General features: G+C 39.7%; 1 protein-coding gene across 1 annotated transcript in view; it reads right to left on the bottom strand.

The window, feature by feature from the left end:
• The window catches only part of LOC311239814 (SR-related and CTD-associated factor 4-like), an 88095-nt gene that overhangs the window by 20037 nt on the left and 51606 nt on the right, over positions 1 to 16452 (bottom strand). The window contains exons 15-16 of the mRNA XM_084328263.1: positions 12729 to 12885; positions 12532 to 12626 (exon numbers count right to left, since the gene is read on the bottom strand). Coding sequence (XP_084184389.1) covers positions 12532 to 12626; positions 12729 to 12885 — 252 coding nt within the window. The remainder of the gene's footprint in view (positions 1 to 12531; positions 12627 to 12728; positions 12886 to 16452) is intronic.

The following is a 16452-nucleotide window of genomic DNA, read 5'->3' as shown; positions in this document are numbered from 1 at the left end:
CTTACTTAACTTGGGTGTCTTACTACTGAATGAAGTCACAGTAGAACAGTAATATCATGCTTTTCCAATGTTTTACCTGCTCTACCACTGCACAGAAATTAGACATTTTCTTTTGAAAATGATACCAAACATTATGTGCAAGGCCTCTAGTAGATGTGCTTTTTGGAGCCAGGAAGTTTGTAAACGTTCTTTGTTTTACTTGTTTACTTTACTTTACTTATTTGTTGGGTGTGGGGTAGCCAGGCAGGGCAGGATACTGTTCACTTAAAATGTGGTGTGTGCTATACCCACCAAAAAAACACATGTTCAGTCAATAAAGGAAATGTTATACTTATTTTATTAGATTTAGATCTAAGCAAATCTAATTTAAATTAAACTAGAATTTAAAAACATTAAAGGTGGGAAATAACTCAAATGTGGTGCAAACAACTACAGAAAAGCTGTCATTTTCTAAATATTATATCAATAATAAAAGATAAAAATCTTTATTTTTTTGTCCTGTTACCCAGTGCCATCTGTCCATCCAGATCTGTGTGATTAGCAGAGTTTTGCCGATATCTGGCTTCACTTCAATACAATGGAGCTGAATACCTTGTGGCACTTGCAACACACCCAAGGCCAGTTACATCAACAATACAACAGCAAAGTCCCTTTCGAGAAATCAGTACACCGTTACTGGAGACAGACCTTGTTGGGAAGTTTCATTACATATTACACGGGTGTACTTCAGTATAGTTCTCGATGAAACTGCTCACAACAAAGTCTGTGGATTATCTTGAGGAACGTGTCATGATTTCGGTAAAGAGTTTTTAAAATGTGTATATATATTTTTTGGCAATCTATTGTATTGGAGTGAGAGCAAACATCTCTACAGCAGATATCTACAAAACTCAGCAAATCAATCAAAAACCATTCAGATGGATAGATAGCATTCTAGGTAAGAGAGTGTCATTTGATTTATTTTGGGTGAACTGCCTTTAAAATAAGATGATTCTACACTAGTATTGGGTTAGACCCACTTTTCACACAATCGGTTTCATGGCTTAAAATGGTTATGTTGTCTCCTCACCATCTACATCTTACCTTCATGACGAACCCGGGAAACACAGTTGTGTGTATATACAGGCTATATAATGCATTATTAGCAGGCGTTTTAGGTCTAAATGGGTTAAGTGGTCAAATCAATGTGGATTTTCTCCTAGTCAACATATATACCGGTAAGTAAAACTACAAATGTGTAAACTTTAAACCCAACATTTAGTAACCATTTACATCCTGGTATTCTAAAACGATGGACCCAGATCCAAAATTACTCGAAGGCCTTCTTGTGGTAGGTCCCCCCTCGAGGTAAGCAACCGTTGTGATTGGAGGATCAAGAGGGTAGGGTTTGCGATTAGGTCAATTGGGTCCCTGGCTTGAAAGGTTTAAGAAACCATGCTTTAAATAGTTAAGGGTTATAATAACCAGGATACCAAATTCTCCCTAGTCAGAAGCCTTTGTAGGTGGTGCTCGAGTTCTATACTCAGTATAAATCCTCACAACCTACAGAAAATGTGAAGAGCAAATTGAAGCAATGTAGTAGTAAACTCCTATAGTTTATGAGTGTTATACAGTACATTAATTTAAGTACTTTCATCGCACACAGAATCATCTTCAGACTATTTTCTTTAAATATGAATCTCTTATTTTCAGATAAGAGCAAAGCAGACATGTGAAATGTGTTGTTCGCTCCATCGTTTTACTTAATTTTTAAATAAAGATGTAATATATTATAAAGTCAGTCTGGAAACTTGTGTGCGCAGCAAAAGTACTTTTTATCCATGGATATGGATTATTCCTGCAACCACTAGTAGCAGACTGCTGTACACTGGACAGTAGATCTATATAAGGATGTAATAAGGATTAACAACAGTCCCATCACAGGTTTTGAATTTGGGAAAATACTATTCCTAGGTATACATGCATATTTTCTTTTCAACCGCTATAGGGACATGCACATTAACACGTTACACATTTCATACAACCTGGCTGCAGTACAACTACAGGTCTACTCTCTTACCCTGGTTTCTGACTCCATCGGCAGAGAATACAGGATACCCGCTACTCCAGTTTCCTGCAGGTGAGCTCCACTGAGGAAAGCCTGCGAGTCGCACACTGCATTCTTGGACCAGGACTCACATCAAATCAGTGCTTCCACTTTCCTTACTACCTTTTAAATGTTGCGTTTATATAGCAGCTTTTATCCAAAGCTCTTTACGATTTGTGCCTCACATTTAACCCATTCACTCACACACACCGACTGCAAGGTGCCAACCTGCTCATCAGGACTCGAGGCCACTTCGACACGCTGCCCGGGAGGAGTGGGAATCGAACCGGGAACCTCCGGATTACAGACGACTGCTCTACCTCCCGAGCCACAGTCGCACCATCTTTTGCCATGTTACATTGTGAAAATATTCTCAACTGTGTTTTAGGAGAAAACTGTTGTTCCTTTATATATACCTACCAATTATGTGACAAGGAGAGTGTGCTACATGAGAAGTGGCTCTACATGAAATTGGTCCTGGAGAAAAACCCAGGTTATGAAAAGTACTTATATCCAGGGTGCAAAAACGCAGAGGTATTCACAATCGAGTCAGTTTCCAAAGATCATGAGAGAGTGGTTACCTTTCAGCCATCGGAGGGTTCCTCAGTATTTTTTCGGAGAGGAAAATTCTGATATCCAAACCTAATTGTGTGTATTGAGCCGTACTGTATTGTACCCATTCTGCAATCGGTTAATAAAATGTTCAATCAATCAATCACTTCCAGACACACTCACCTGTGTGAGGCCTCATGAGAATCGGATGATCTCCACGCATGGATCAATTTACTGCTGTTGTACTTAAAGTAAATCGGAGCGCGTCATCACCTTTCTTCTCTGTAGGTCAAAATGTCAAGTTAACTTCATAGACTTAATAAAAAAGGAGAATGCCACTTAATTAAAATTATTATCTGTATTCCTGTGGTTTAGGATGGTACAATAAATATTTGGCAACATGAATCTGAAGCGAGACTTGTCTCGAATGTGGAATGTCGCCAGGTTGCAAGATCTGGAGCCAGTTTTCGATATGCAGAGGTTGTTTTGACTTTTTATATCCAAATGAGCTTTTCTCTCAAGTATACATTTTAAAAGAAATAATGTGCATTTATTCATAGAAATCCTGGGTTCCTAAATCCTAACATTCACCTTAAACATCTTTCCCATTTCACCCTCTATGTAGCAGCTCCACAGATGACATTGCATTGAGTCCTAGATCTCAAGTTAGTTCATGCACAAATATTAATTGAGCCATCCTAAGAATGAGCTGACCATGAGGATAACAAACAAAGCCTAAAACTGAGCGGTATTCCCCTTTACAAACAGAACCATGTCATACTATAAACTGTTCATATAGACTAGTAAGACTTTTTTTAATTTGTATTATTATTATTATTATTAATTAATTAATTTCATTTTGCATTGACGTTTTGGCTGTAATCTCTACTGCTTTCTTCAGAAGCATCAGTGTTGCTTCTGAAGTAGCTGCGATGCTTCTGGAGAAGAAAGTAGAGATTACAGCTGAAACATCAAGGTAAGAAAAAGTCTTAGCTCATAGTATCTTAAGACTGGCTTTCCTATTTGGAAAAGGTTAATCTAGAGTGTTTAACCAGAACAAATGTAGTGTGTTGAGTTTCTTTGATGTAATGTTAGCAGAAAGAACGGGTAGTGTGAGTTTCATTACTGTAACCAACAGTCATTGTTCTGACTGGAGGTCCTTGTGTGCCCCGCCCTTAATATTTACACTTTGCTGAGATTTAGGGCAACCCATTGGGTCAAATGGCAACTGAAATTGCTTGTCAGACCGACACCCTACAGCTCACGTGAGAAGGATGTATAGTTTGCTAAAAACTCATCTAGGTGAAAAACTAAATCTAAAATGGCCCGACACTGGGGGAAAAATACATTTAACTAGCAAGCGGAAAACTACAAATCCATAACATTGTCATGAATCCGGAGTCAAAACAGCACACTGACGTTCTTGTGCCATTGGCCCTTGGGTAACTCGTGTACTGTATGTGGCTGATAAATGAGTATGATTTAGAATTTCTAGTCTATTGTCAATTCGTGATTTAGAAAAGCCGATGCAGAGAATTGTTTTCAAAATATGACACATTGGGACTGAAGTTTCACTAAATCCACCCTGAAATAAAGGGTGATGGGAATATCCATCTTAGCCACACTTGCATTTCCCACTGGATGGAAATCTTAAGCAAAATCGTTTCTTCACTGCAATGAGAGATGTGGTTACAGAATGCTAAATGTCCCCATGAGGAATAGTCCTATTCACACAGGGCTAATATTACTTTTCATCCACTAAATGCTGCGTTAGCCATTTTACTCTCTTATAATTTATTTTATTGACAAATAAAGACGTCCCTTTAAATTTGGCTCCCTACCCTTGATATACTTATTTCATTGGCCATTTTGTCTTTTGCATGCTTGTTTGTCAGTCATTTAAACAATGTTTCCATAAATGTACTAACAAAAAATATTTGTAACATCACATATAATTGTATTATTATATATGAGCGTTACAAATTATCTAGTGCCTTGATGAATCAGTAACAAGATAAGGGCACATCATACTACAGCTCGAGGCATATCACAGCATATCATACCTCCAAAGAGGTCCTCTGAGGGCAGTGCGCAGTTAAAATATCAACCAGCAGGGCAGCAAAAGGACCATGAGTTTAGTTACTCTAAGAATTTGTCCCCACAAACATGACACTGGAACACAGATGCTGGGGGTGGGAGGGGCTAAATATCAATCCCCTGACCTCACATTGTCCCATACAGAGGATTCCCATGTCCACCTTTTAAAGTCATGTGTAATTGTTCATGTTCTATCAAGCTGAATGTTTGGTGAAAAGTAAAACATCACAATTGAGTGGAGACATTTCTTTTGCATCTAACCCCAACATTGTGCAACTACCATGTGTCATTCTTGAGCCTTTGGATAATTGGACGTGGAGACCCGAGACCTTTTGCCTCAGATCCTAATGTTCACTGTGGATAATACAAATGCAAAACTGACCCCAAGACCACAAAGTCCAGGGAGACTCACCCTAGTCCAAACCAATCTTCTTGGGACAGCTGAAGAAATGACGACTACTATGTGAAGTTCTTTGAAATCTGTTCTTCTGGAGGGTCGTTGATGGGTCCTGTGGTTTGTATTATTGTCAAGGGAGACAGACAGACGCGACGGTCTTCTCAAGCCCTTCGGCTGACATCATATTAGTTGCAAACTAAAACTGTTAAAAGATCCCATGAAATGAAAAACATTTAACCACGTTTGTCTGCACCTAGTTATCTATTCATCACAATGTGCCATACAAATTATTTCCTTCTTTATTTTCCGTCTAAAGAAAACGATTGTTTTCTCTTCTTGGAAGATTTACCTACTCCGTGAGTTACGTCACTCTGCACTTGAGGGCGAACACCAAAGAAAAGAAAAGATCCAATACATTTGAACCGATTCCTTCAATGCATGGGTAAAATGTACCTCCTGCCCCCACCCACCCACCCCAAGGTCGAAATCTCACGATGCTGTAAATTTCACTATTTCTTATTACTTACTATATCTTTTATCAGAAAATATGACTGAATGCTCAAGGGTTGATTAAGTCATACCATTTAAAGAACAGATATTCTTCAGCTTTGGCTCCATAATAATTAAAAAAGGAAAGTCCAATATCATCTGTGCAATTGACAAATGTTTACCATAAATAAATATATAATATTAGCCCACAACTAAATGTTAATTTGTTTGACCCTAAAATCAGGTGATTATAAATGTAGTGACCGCAACAGCAGTTTCTTCTTGAAATATAGCATGTTCAGTTATCACAAGCCAATGTGTGCACTACAAGAGCATTCACTTCTAGCTACACTCACACCTATGGTGGTCGGTTACTGTTGAGACAGTAGTTTAGTCTCAGTAGTTGAGACAGTAGTTGATTCTCAGTAGTTGAGACAACAGTAACAGACAAGGGAAGGGCTTCCAAGTCCTCCAGTGCCTGTCAACAGTGTTGTCATGGTCCAAGTGTTCAACCGGAAAAATGCCCATGGACCAACCTCAGGTGTGATTTTGGCAGCTGGCAATCTCCACTAAATGTGTATTTGTTACATCGTATCCATGAAATGAGTCAACATGGATTTCTGCGCTAAGAACATAGAGGTCACTGGCACTCTTTAAGACATGACCATAATCATGTAGCGTTTTTGGCTAAATGAAATGTTCTTTCTAAGGGTTTCTATTTTCTAATAATCAAATTAGAAAATTCTTAACTAATAGTTAAGAGTAATAGTCATAGGACTCTGTCAACTCATTTAATAGTTGACATGATCCATTTTTCCAACTCGACTAACAAAGTCTTGGGTTGACCAAGACCAAACCGACCACATAGCTGAGTTACTTGTTACTGAGTTACTCGTTTCTAGGTTTACAATGACCTCTAGGAATGTTTGAGACAAAGAATATTATCTATTTCCAGGACTGTAATTCAGGTGTAAGAAAACCATGCACTGTACACGTTAGGTGGTGTTTTAGGGACTTGTAGCCTATGAAGATGAATTAAGATATTTAGTTTTTCCTTCAATAAACTCAACAAACCTTATGACAAGACAATGATTTGCTTTAACCATATTTTGAAGATCTTGTGGATGACTTGGGGGTAAAAACACACAAATTAGGATTTTATTTTGAGGGGGCCATTATATCCACCTAAAATGTATTAGGCGACAATATAATTGAACTAGGCATACTTCTTAATCTGGGATAATTACTATGCACAGTGATACAGAAACCTCATCACTCATAAGTGATGACCACAAGTATCCTAAAAGCTTAATTCTTCTAATAATGATAATTGAAAATAAATCCATTGTTTAATTGATGACAGGACATCCTGTCCATTGTGAATGGCAGGCTCTATGTGACAGACACTGAATCACCAACAATGTTGTGAAACTTCCTGATCTTCTGAATATTTTGGTACCAGATGTGTGCATAATGCAGTGTCTCCGAACAGTGAATAGTTCATTCTGATACTACAGACACACTGCATAGATCAGACAACTTCATAATGTGGGTTTCATATTTGAGAAAATAATAATATAATAAATAACCATATTTATGACCATACAAATTGCTCATCCCTCTAACAGAATGACCTGCCTGACAGACTGAAGAATGTTCCTTAGACCATCTACCAGTTAGCATAATGTGCCACTAAACATGTTATTCAAACTCTTACCGCTGTATGAAGGATGACGACTATGCTTAGCTGATTCACATGCTGCAACAACAAAGTGCCCCTTTTAAAACACCACCTTCAATTATTTAGCTTCGTCTACAGGTGACAGAGAGAGTCTGTAGAACACCACCACCCTTTTGAAATGACCATACAAGAAATGTTCACTTTGTATTCAAAATATCAAATCCAACTGGTTTCACGTTTTATTCTCATGCAATGCTTTTTTTCTTTACCCGTGTAAGTGCGCCTCATAAAGGCCAAATGTTATCGAAAATGTGATGGTAACTTAGATAATGACAGAAGAAAACACAAGTGATGACCACAAACACTGCCTTCCATTTATTTGTCATTGTGACACAGAGGAAAGGCATCACGGCAGCAGAGGCGTCACACTGGCCTGTAACCGGCAACCTTTTCATACCTTCAACCACAGAATTCAAATGATAGAAAGGGCCTTCCCATTCCAATAAAACATTCCTGAACGGTGGTTTAGCTTGTGCAGAACCTTTGATAATGCCATCGTGTAAATAAAGATTTGAGATGTTCTGAAAGCGTATGTGTGTTGCCATGGCAACGTTGTCACCGCCATGTACCGTCCACACTTAAAGACGACGGGTCGTTCTCATGGTAACACGTCATCAAAAACCCACGGCAGGCGAAATAAAAGTGGCAGAGGAGATGACCAAAGCCCCTCGTACAGGAGGAGGAGAATATAATAAATATAATATGTGTACTTTCCCGCAATGATACTGTACGGATACTTTGATGCCAAGTGTTGATGTTTTATTCATATTTTAAGACTTTTAATTAAAGATAATTTTCTATCAAATGATGTTCTCGGGGGAAATAAAAATAAATACAATTACATTTACAATACCGTTAATCTAGTAACCAATACATAGCCGTTTATTCATATGCACAGCCTGATTTTGTATCGCTCCATTGGATATTATTTCAGCTTTTCATGGTGGTCGAAAAAAAATACGATCTATCTCAGTATATAATCACAACACCCAAGATATTGCGGAACATCTTAAGTTCAATGCACACGGCAGGCGATTTTTGCCAGGCAACAGATTTTTTTAAGCCAGGCGACCGATAGAATGCCATCACTTCCATTGTTATGAATGAGAGAACCCACACAGCAGGAGATTTTCAAGCGACAATCACGCAGCAAGTTCTGTCGCCTGGCTAAATATCGCCTCAATCCTATTTTTTTTTAAAGGCAGACAGGCGACACAGCAAGGACAATGAGGAAATAACATGACTTCTACTGGTGTATCATTTGTAATATAAGTAAATGTATCGATACATTCATTGATCAATAACCTACGTATTATTACCATACTATTTATGTTCATTATTAATTAACTAAGTCAGTTATTAATTTATATGTGCTGCTTAATATAGCCTACATTAACGACTTTGTCTATTTATCGATACTCTCATGAATCGACAATCATGACATTGCATTACTGCTGATCAGCACGTAATCAGGTTAACTGGTGGTGGGGGGGGGGTTAAACTTTTTTTGCTGCCGGTAGACCATCGCTGTACGAATAGGAAGAGCCGTAGCGTGTCGCGCCCCTTCCAGAAGCTTTGTGGTCCGGCCTTGAACTTTCCATAAATCCATTTAGTTAGATCCAGCACTGAATGCATTTTGTGATTATGATACATTTTCGACGACGACAACGTTAGTTATTTCCTGGTTTATTCAGTATGTGATGAATGCCAGGTTCATTCAGCCAATAGACTATTTGTTTTATAGTGTGAATGTATACTTTTATCCAGTGCGCATTTGGATAATAAACGGTCCTGAGCGGTCGTGTGCTGTAGGGTGCTAAATGATTGTTTTTGAGCGACCGCTGATCGCATCGCCAGGCGACGTCGCTCGCCTTCCGTCTGCTTTGGACTTTAGAAACGCAATGTTGCCTTGTTGCCATAGCATCATCACAATATTGCATCAGGAACTCTCCCACCACCATCTTACAGATATATACGTTTATTTATTTGTAAAGCTGTATCAAATGCAGTAACGCTGGTCTCTCGCGCACTCGCAGTGCCTCTTGAAAGCCTCTAAAAAGCTCGGCGTGTACCCTTTCACACTTAAAATAATTGCCTCCGTGGCAATGCATAGAATGGAGAGTACAGAAATGATGCGTCTTTTGCACAAAAAGGAGACGCTGTTGAGACGTTCGAAGGAGGCTTATTGATGCTCTCAAAGCACCGGCCTAACCACATCAACATCAAGCCACACAAAAGGAAACTTCAAGTCACACCTCTGCAGACACGTTGGAAGTGAGGGTGCCGGGACACCCCCCCTATCATCAGCTTCCCCTTACTTCACCTATCATTTCATTCACCCATCAGTTAATTTTCCCATAAATGTAACTGGGTTGAACATGTATCCGGCATATATTAAATCCTAATAAAAACAAAACAAAATGTTGTATTTGGCTATTGAAATCAGGCTTACAAATACTGCTCCTTTGTTTTCTTGGCACCTCATAGCAATGTTCAGCGAAAGCAATGAGTCATGTCTGTACTGTAGTGGGACCGGAGTTGACTTGAGGCACTTCAAAGCCTTTCCTCGAGAGACTATGACTGGTTTGAATACATACAGTATAGGAGATATGTGTATTCCTGTTTATGGATATCTATATTTTCATATTTAGTGTATGTAGCTCAAAGCTGAGAAAGTGGTTAGTCAATTCACGGACTACTAGCCAACTCACAGTCTGATGTCACTCTGGAGCTTTGAAATGAGGAATTCTGGAATGTATCCCTCTCAGACTTGATTAAATCAAGTTGAGATAACTGACAGCTAATCACTTTTGCTGCTTTGATTCCTGGACAATGCAGTGGTTTTCTAAGATGTTGGTAGTAGAAGATGTTCTCGAAGATATTCTCAGTACCCTTTGTTGTTTACAGTGCTGCTTCATGCTGTTATGCATAAAGAGGAGCTATACGTTATGCTGTCAGCTAACGTTATGCATGAAGAGTAGCTATATGTTATGCATGAAGAGTAGCTACGTGTTATGCTTCTAGCTAACGTTATGCATGAAGAGTAGCTACACGTTATGCTGTCAGCTAACGTTATGGATGAAGAGTAGCTACGTGTTATGCTTCTAGCTAACGTTATGCATGAAGAGTAGCTACGTGTTATGCTTCTAGCTAACGTTATGCATGAAGAGTAGCTACATGTTATGTATGAAGAGTAGCTACACATTATGCATGAAGAGTAGCTAGTAGCTACACGTTATGCATGAAGAGTAGCTATATGTTATGCATGAAGAGTAGCTATATGTTATGCATGAAGAGTAGCTACACGTTATGCATGAAGAGTAGCTACACATTATGCATGGAGTAGCTAGTAGCTACACGTTATGCATGAAGAGTAGCTATACGTTATGCATGAAGAGTAGCTACACGTTATGTATGAAGAGTAGCTATACGTTATGCATGAAGAGTAGCTACACATTATGCATGAAGAATAGCTACACGTTATGCATGAAGAGTAGCTAGTAGCTACACGTTATGCATGAAGAGTAGCTATACGTTATGCATGAAGAGTAGCTAGTAGCTACACGTTATGCATGAAGAGTAGCTATACGTTATGCATGAAGAGTAGCTAGTAGCTACACGTTATGTATGAAGAGTAGCTATATGTTATGCATGAAGAGTAGCTAGTAGCTACACGTTATGCATGAAGAGTAGCTATATGTTATGCATGAAGAGTAGCTAGTAGCTATACGTTATGCATGAAGAGTAGCTATACGTTATGCATGAAGAGTAGCTAGTAGCTACACGTTATGCATGAAGAGTAGCTATATGTTATGCATGAAGAGTAGCTAGTAGCTACACGTTATGCATGAAGAGAAGCTATATGTTATGCATGAAGAGTAGCTAGTAGCTACACGTTATGCATGAAGAGTAGCTATATGTTATGCATGAAGAGTAGCTAGTAGCTATACGTTATGCATGAAGAGTAGCTATACGTTATGCATGAAGAGTAGCTAGTAGCTACACGTTATGCATGAAGAGTAGCTATATGTTATGCATGAAGAGTAGCTATATGTTATGCATGAAGAGTAGCTAGTAGCTACACGTTATGCATGAAGAGTAGCTATGTTATGCATGAAGAGTAGCTAGTAGCTATACGTTATGCATGAAGAGTAGCTATACGTTATGCATGAAGAGTAGCTAGTAGCTACACGTTATGCATGAAGAGTAGCTATATGTTATGCATGAAGAGTAGCTAGTAGCTACACGTTATGCATGAAGAGAAGCTATACGTTATGCATGAAGAATAGCTATACGTTATGCATGAAGAGTAGCTATACGTTATGCATGAAGAGTAGCTATACATTATGCATGAAGAGTAGCTACATGTTATGCTGTCAGCTAACGTTATGCATGAAGAGTAGCTACATGTTATGCTGTCAGCTAACTTTATGCATGAAGAGTAGCTACACATTATGGCAGCAGCAAACTTCACCTAAACCATCTTCAGTTCCCGCTCTTATCTTGTTCTCTCTAGTGGTGCGATGAGCAGTATTTTGGTGATTTGTAGCTTAGTGATGTATTCACTAAGATGTGGTTTACATTAGGCCACTTCTGTAGCTTTACCAAGTGAGGTAAAAATCTAGCTAGCAGTTCAAGGCGATGTCTAACCAAGAGTGCAGTGGCTAGAATACATTGCTGGTGATGACAGTGTGTGTGGTGTGCGATTAAAGCCTCGGGTCTCATTCCTGCATTCACTGCCATGTTGCAACAGCGCTGGCCTGAGTGAAATTAGTGATATAGTCCAGCCGGGAAAATAGTTCCAACGTGCCTGCAGCTCAGTGTGAAAGAGGCTCAAGATACTGCTGGAAGTGTCCTTTCTATTTATTCAAACTCCACGTCTTGAACGCAGGTGAAATTCAACTGAACTACAGTGAGGGAACTAATCAAATCTATAACATGACTATACTTTCCAAAATATAAACTAACCAGATTTGCACTGGTCTAATACTAGTACATCTTACATGCAACTATGAATAATACGTTTTTTTTATTTTAAAAGACTCCGCACAACAACAGATAGTTGAGGCAAACTTCCAACGAGTAAAGATCCTTGAGCTTCGGCCAACACCACAAACAAGACATTGACTTATCAAAGAGGAGCTTCGTGTGAAACCCGGTTAGTATTACCTGAGTCTGAGCGGCGCCTGATCCGTCTGCCTGTACGCCGTCCGAGGCTCCGTTCATAGTTGGCTTATTAAGGGCCGTGAGAGCGTCACTCCACTCTGTGAACAAGGAAACAAAATCAGTGGATCTGGGGAAAATGAAACCACGCCATCAAGCCACAATATGGTTATGAGTCGGGGGGGAACGGAGCGGGCGTTTACCTGGATTAAGTGTATCTGCGTCCAGCATGCCTCCTTCCTGGAAGTTCTCCAGGTCGTCTACTTTCACTTTGTTCCAGGGTATGTAGGTGACTCCTCGCTCCACGTCCCAGAACTTTTTGTGCGTCGACTTAATACCTTTGTTCAAAGCCCAGGCGATCTAGGCAAGAATGAAATGTCTTATGATCATTCAGTTAAAAGAATGGCAACACAATATACATTTAGCAAGCGCCTTGCCCTTAAGTGAATGCATGAACCGGGAGTGCTGCCGTTTGGATATGGCAATGATGCTCAGATATTTCCTGCTCTTCAGATATAGCCCTGTCAGTATTTTTTTTAAACTACAACAGCAGCTCCGCCACTCTTGAGGTTTGGAGTTCACCTCGTCACACGGAAAATAATTTCGGTTAGTTATTTCCATGCAAAATTTGAATTCATGAAAATTACCATGATTTCATATACATTTTGTTTAGACGAATCAGTTAGGTTTTACAGTCGTTTTATAGCAATTAACGGAACGTAAACCAAATGAGTCCACATTTTTATAGGATTCTATCACATTTTCATAACAATAGCACCCTGCGCCGTTTTCATTGAGGTTTCTTACAAATTAACGGTGCTCTATGTTGTCCTTTATATGCCGATTATCATTAGAATCTTAAATTGTACCATATGTCCCCCTTTAGACAACATATGTAACGCTACCAGCGCACTTTTGGTAAGATAATTAGTTGACCATTCGCGGTCGCTATACCGAGGTCGCAGTATTAGTTTACCGCTGTTCAGATCACGTCGAAGAATATACACACATCCCAGTGACCTGCGACCTGTGCTAACGCTCTTGGGAAATGCAGTGTTGTAGTTTTCAACATTTTCACCTTTTAATTTTAAACCAATGCTGCCATCTACTGACAACATAAAGTGTTGTCTAATCGTCACCTTGAGAGCCACTTCCGTATACTAGCGTCGCCCCAAGTCGTCTTTTACACACATACGCATGTGTGGCAGGGTTCCCAGACATTGCAAAATGAAATTCAAGGACTTTCAATTACTTTTCCAAGCACTATTTTTCATTTTCAAGGATGTCACTCGAAGGATACAATTCACTTTAAATGCTGTTTTTTTAAAGCATCTTCTTGACCTGCTTGCCAGCTAGAGCAAGCTAGAGAATCGCATGCAAAGAAATGAGGAAAAGCAGTTGGAGCGAGCGAGACAGCGACTAGTCAGATTTGATACAAAACATTCAATGTGAATGGTTGGTTCATTTGAATTTCAATACTTTTTTTTTTTCTCTCCGATTTTCTCCCCGTCCCAATTAGTCGTTGTGCCAATTCCCCCCCCTCCCCTACCTGGCTGCTGTATGCATGTTCTCCTACGAGTCGGTACAAGGGCGTCCCGAGTCGACGCACGCTTCCTCCGAGACGTGCGCCGACAGCCAGTGACGTCTTTTCACTTGGCAGCGAGGACTCTCATTGGTGAAGTGTAACGCGTGGGAGGGCACGCTATCTCCACCAAGTCCTGCCCCGCTTAGCAAGCACCGAGACCTGACCTGTAGGCGTCGCTGTCCACAATGCCAGATTCCCACCCGCCAGCTTCCCCACCCCCTATAACTGCCAATTGTATTAGTGTGAACGGCCAGCCAAGCTGGTGACAACGCCGAGAGCTGGGCTCGAACCCAGCATGTCCTGCGTTGGTGACGAGCGCAATCTCCGCTACGCCACCTGACCGCCTCAGATTTTCAAGACTTTTTAATCACCTTGTTTAAAAATGTTTGCCGTTTTCAAGGAATTCCAGGCCTCTACCTTTTTCTTTTCTTTTTTTAGTCAAGCACTTTAAGCACTTGAAGGACCTTGTGCGAACCCTGGTGTGGTGAACTGCTCAGAGAATTGCAAATTAATTGGTTTGGATTTTAAGCTCATCAATCAACAGTCAATAGAAATAAAGTTAGCCAATGCATATTCTGAGTGCATTCCAAAATTATTTGAGATTACTTTACCGTGAGCACTGGTAACTTGATTGAGTCACGAACATTTGTGGTTAGAACACGCGTTATGTCATTCACAGTAATCGCAGTATGCACACAGTACTCACTACACACACAACCTATGTACTGAGCTATTCCTTAAAATAGCAACAATACTTGTATAACAAGTGCTTATTGGTAGATACAATTTTTATGTAGAGTAATCATTTAAAACAAATACATCGACAGAGCTTTTAGAAAGGATGCGGAATAAAAGTATTGCTTTTCCCCCAAAATAATTAAGGTGCTGTAATTCATGAAATTCATGGTATTTGTTAAAACAAGTAGTCCACACTCTACAGCAATCACTGATGAGATTGTCTGGTCAGGCCCTCCGCTCTGTAGTGGACATAAAATACATGTTCTGGTATCCCGTTCCCACTTCATCCAATCAAAAGAGCTCCAGACTGCAAAATTGGTCGGAAAAAAAGAAAAATACGTTTTAAGCAAATGTGATTGATTGATTGATTGAAAAGTTTATTAACAGATTGCAGAATGGGTACAGTACAGTACAGCTCAATACATACAATTGTTAAGAGGATGCAGACCTGAGAAAGACTTTCGTCTTGTTTCCATCAGGGTCCCCCATTTTCAATTCATCATATGTGTCGTGGAAACAAGTTAAATAATCTGCCAGTGAAGTAAGCAAATTTGGCTTGGCAAGATTTCTTGAAATAAAAATATCTAGGGTTCTCTCCTGATTGGATAACGTGGGAAGGGATACCGGAAACATTTATTTTGTATTTTCCATTTACTGCAGAGTGGAGGGACTGGGAGACCCATGTTACTGACCAAGCACTCTATATCAGTGATAGCTGTTGGAATGTAGAGCCATTTAACACTTATTTTAACAAAGAAACACCACTTACAGCCCCTTTAATGAAATTATAATTTAAAATGTCTTTGCGGGTCCAAAGTGAATGTTGTTTACATGTTGCATGCATGTATCCCCTCCCTACTTCCCTTAAAATGAATGATGAATAATGAATGATCATTACATTTATATAGCGCTTTTCTAGACACTCAAAGCGCTCCCCACAATGTAGGGTGCCTCCTTCACCACCACTGGTAGCACCCAACCTTGGGCAACGCAGGCTCAATGGCTGCCATACACTGCCATACATCACAATACACAATGGCTGAACGGCTCAGGAGACAGGGATTGAGGGGGAAGGGATGATTAGGTGGCCTTGATGTCAGAGACCTGATTGGGAATTTGACCAGGAACATCGTGGAACCCCCTACCACCACCACAATGGATTTGAAATGAAACAATCAATATGTGCTTTAAGTGCATACTTTCAGCTTTAAATGTGAGGGTATTTACATACTAATCGGGTGAATGGTGTAGGAATTACAAGAATTTCTATATGCGATTCCCTATTTTTAAAAGGGGACCAAAAGTAATTAGACTGCTCAGCTGTTCCATGGCCAGGTGTGTATTCCCTCATTATATCATTCACAAAGAGCACATTAAAGGTCTAGAGTTAATTTCAAGAGTGGTATTTCCAAGAAAGCAAGCCATCATTAGGCTGAAATCTAAACAAACCCATCAGAGAGATAGCAAAAACATTACATGTGGCCAAACCAACTGTTGGTACATTCTTAAAAAGAAAGAACGCACTGGTGAACTCGGAAACACCAAAAGACCCAGAAGACCATGGAAAACAACTGTGATGGATGACAGAAGTATTCTTTCCCTGG

This window comes from Notolepis coatsorum (genome assembly GCF_963971535.1).
Source record: "Notolepis coatsorum genome assembly, chromosome: 1".
Classification (NCBI taxonomy): Eukaryota; Metazoa; Chordata; class Actinopteri; order Aulopiformes; family Paralepididae; genus Notolepis; species Notolepis coatsorum.
Note: the sequence above shows the minus strand (reverse complement) of the source record. Positions and strands in the feature narration are given on the sequence as shown.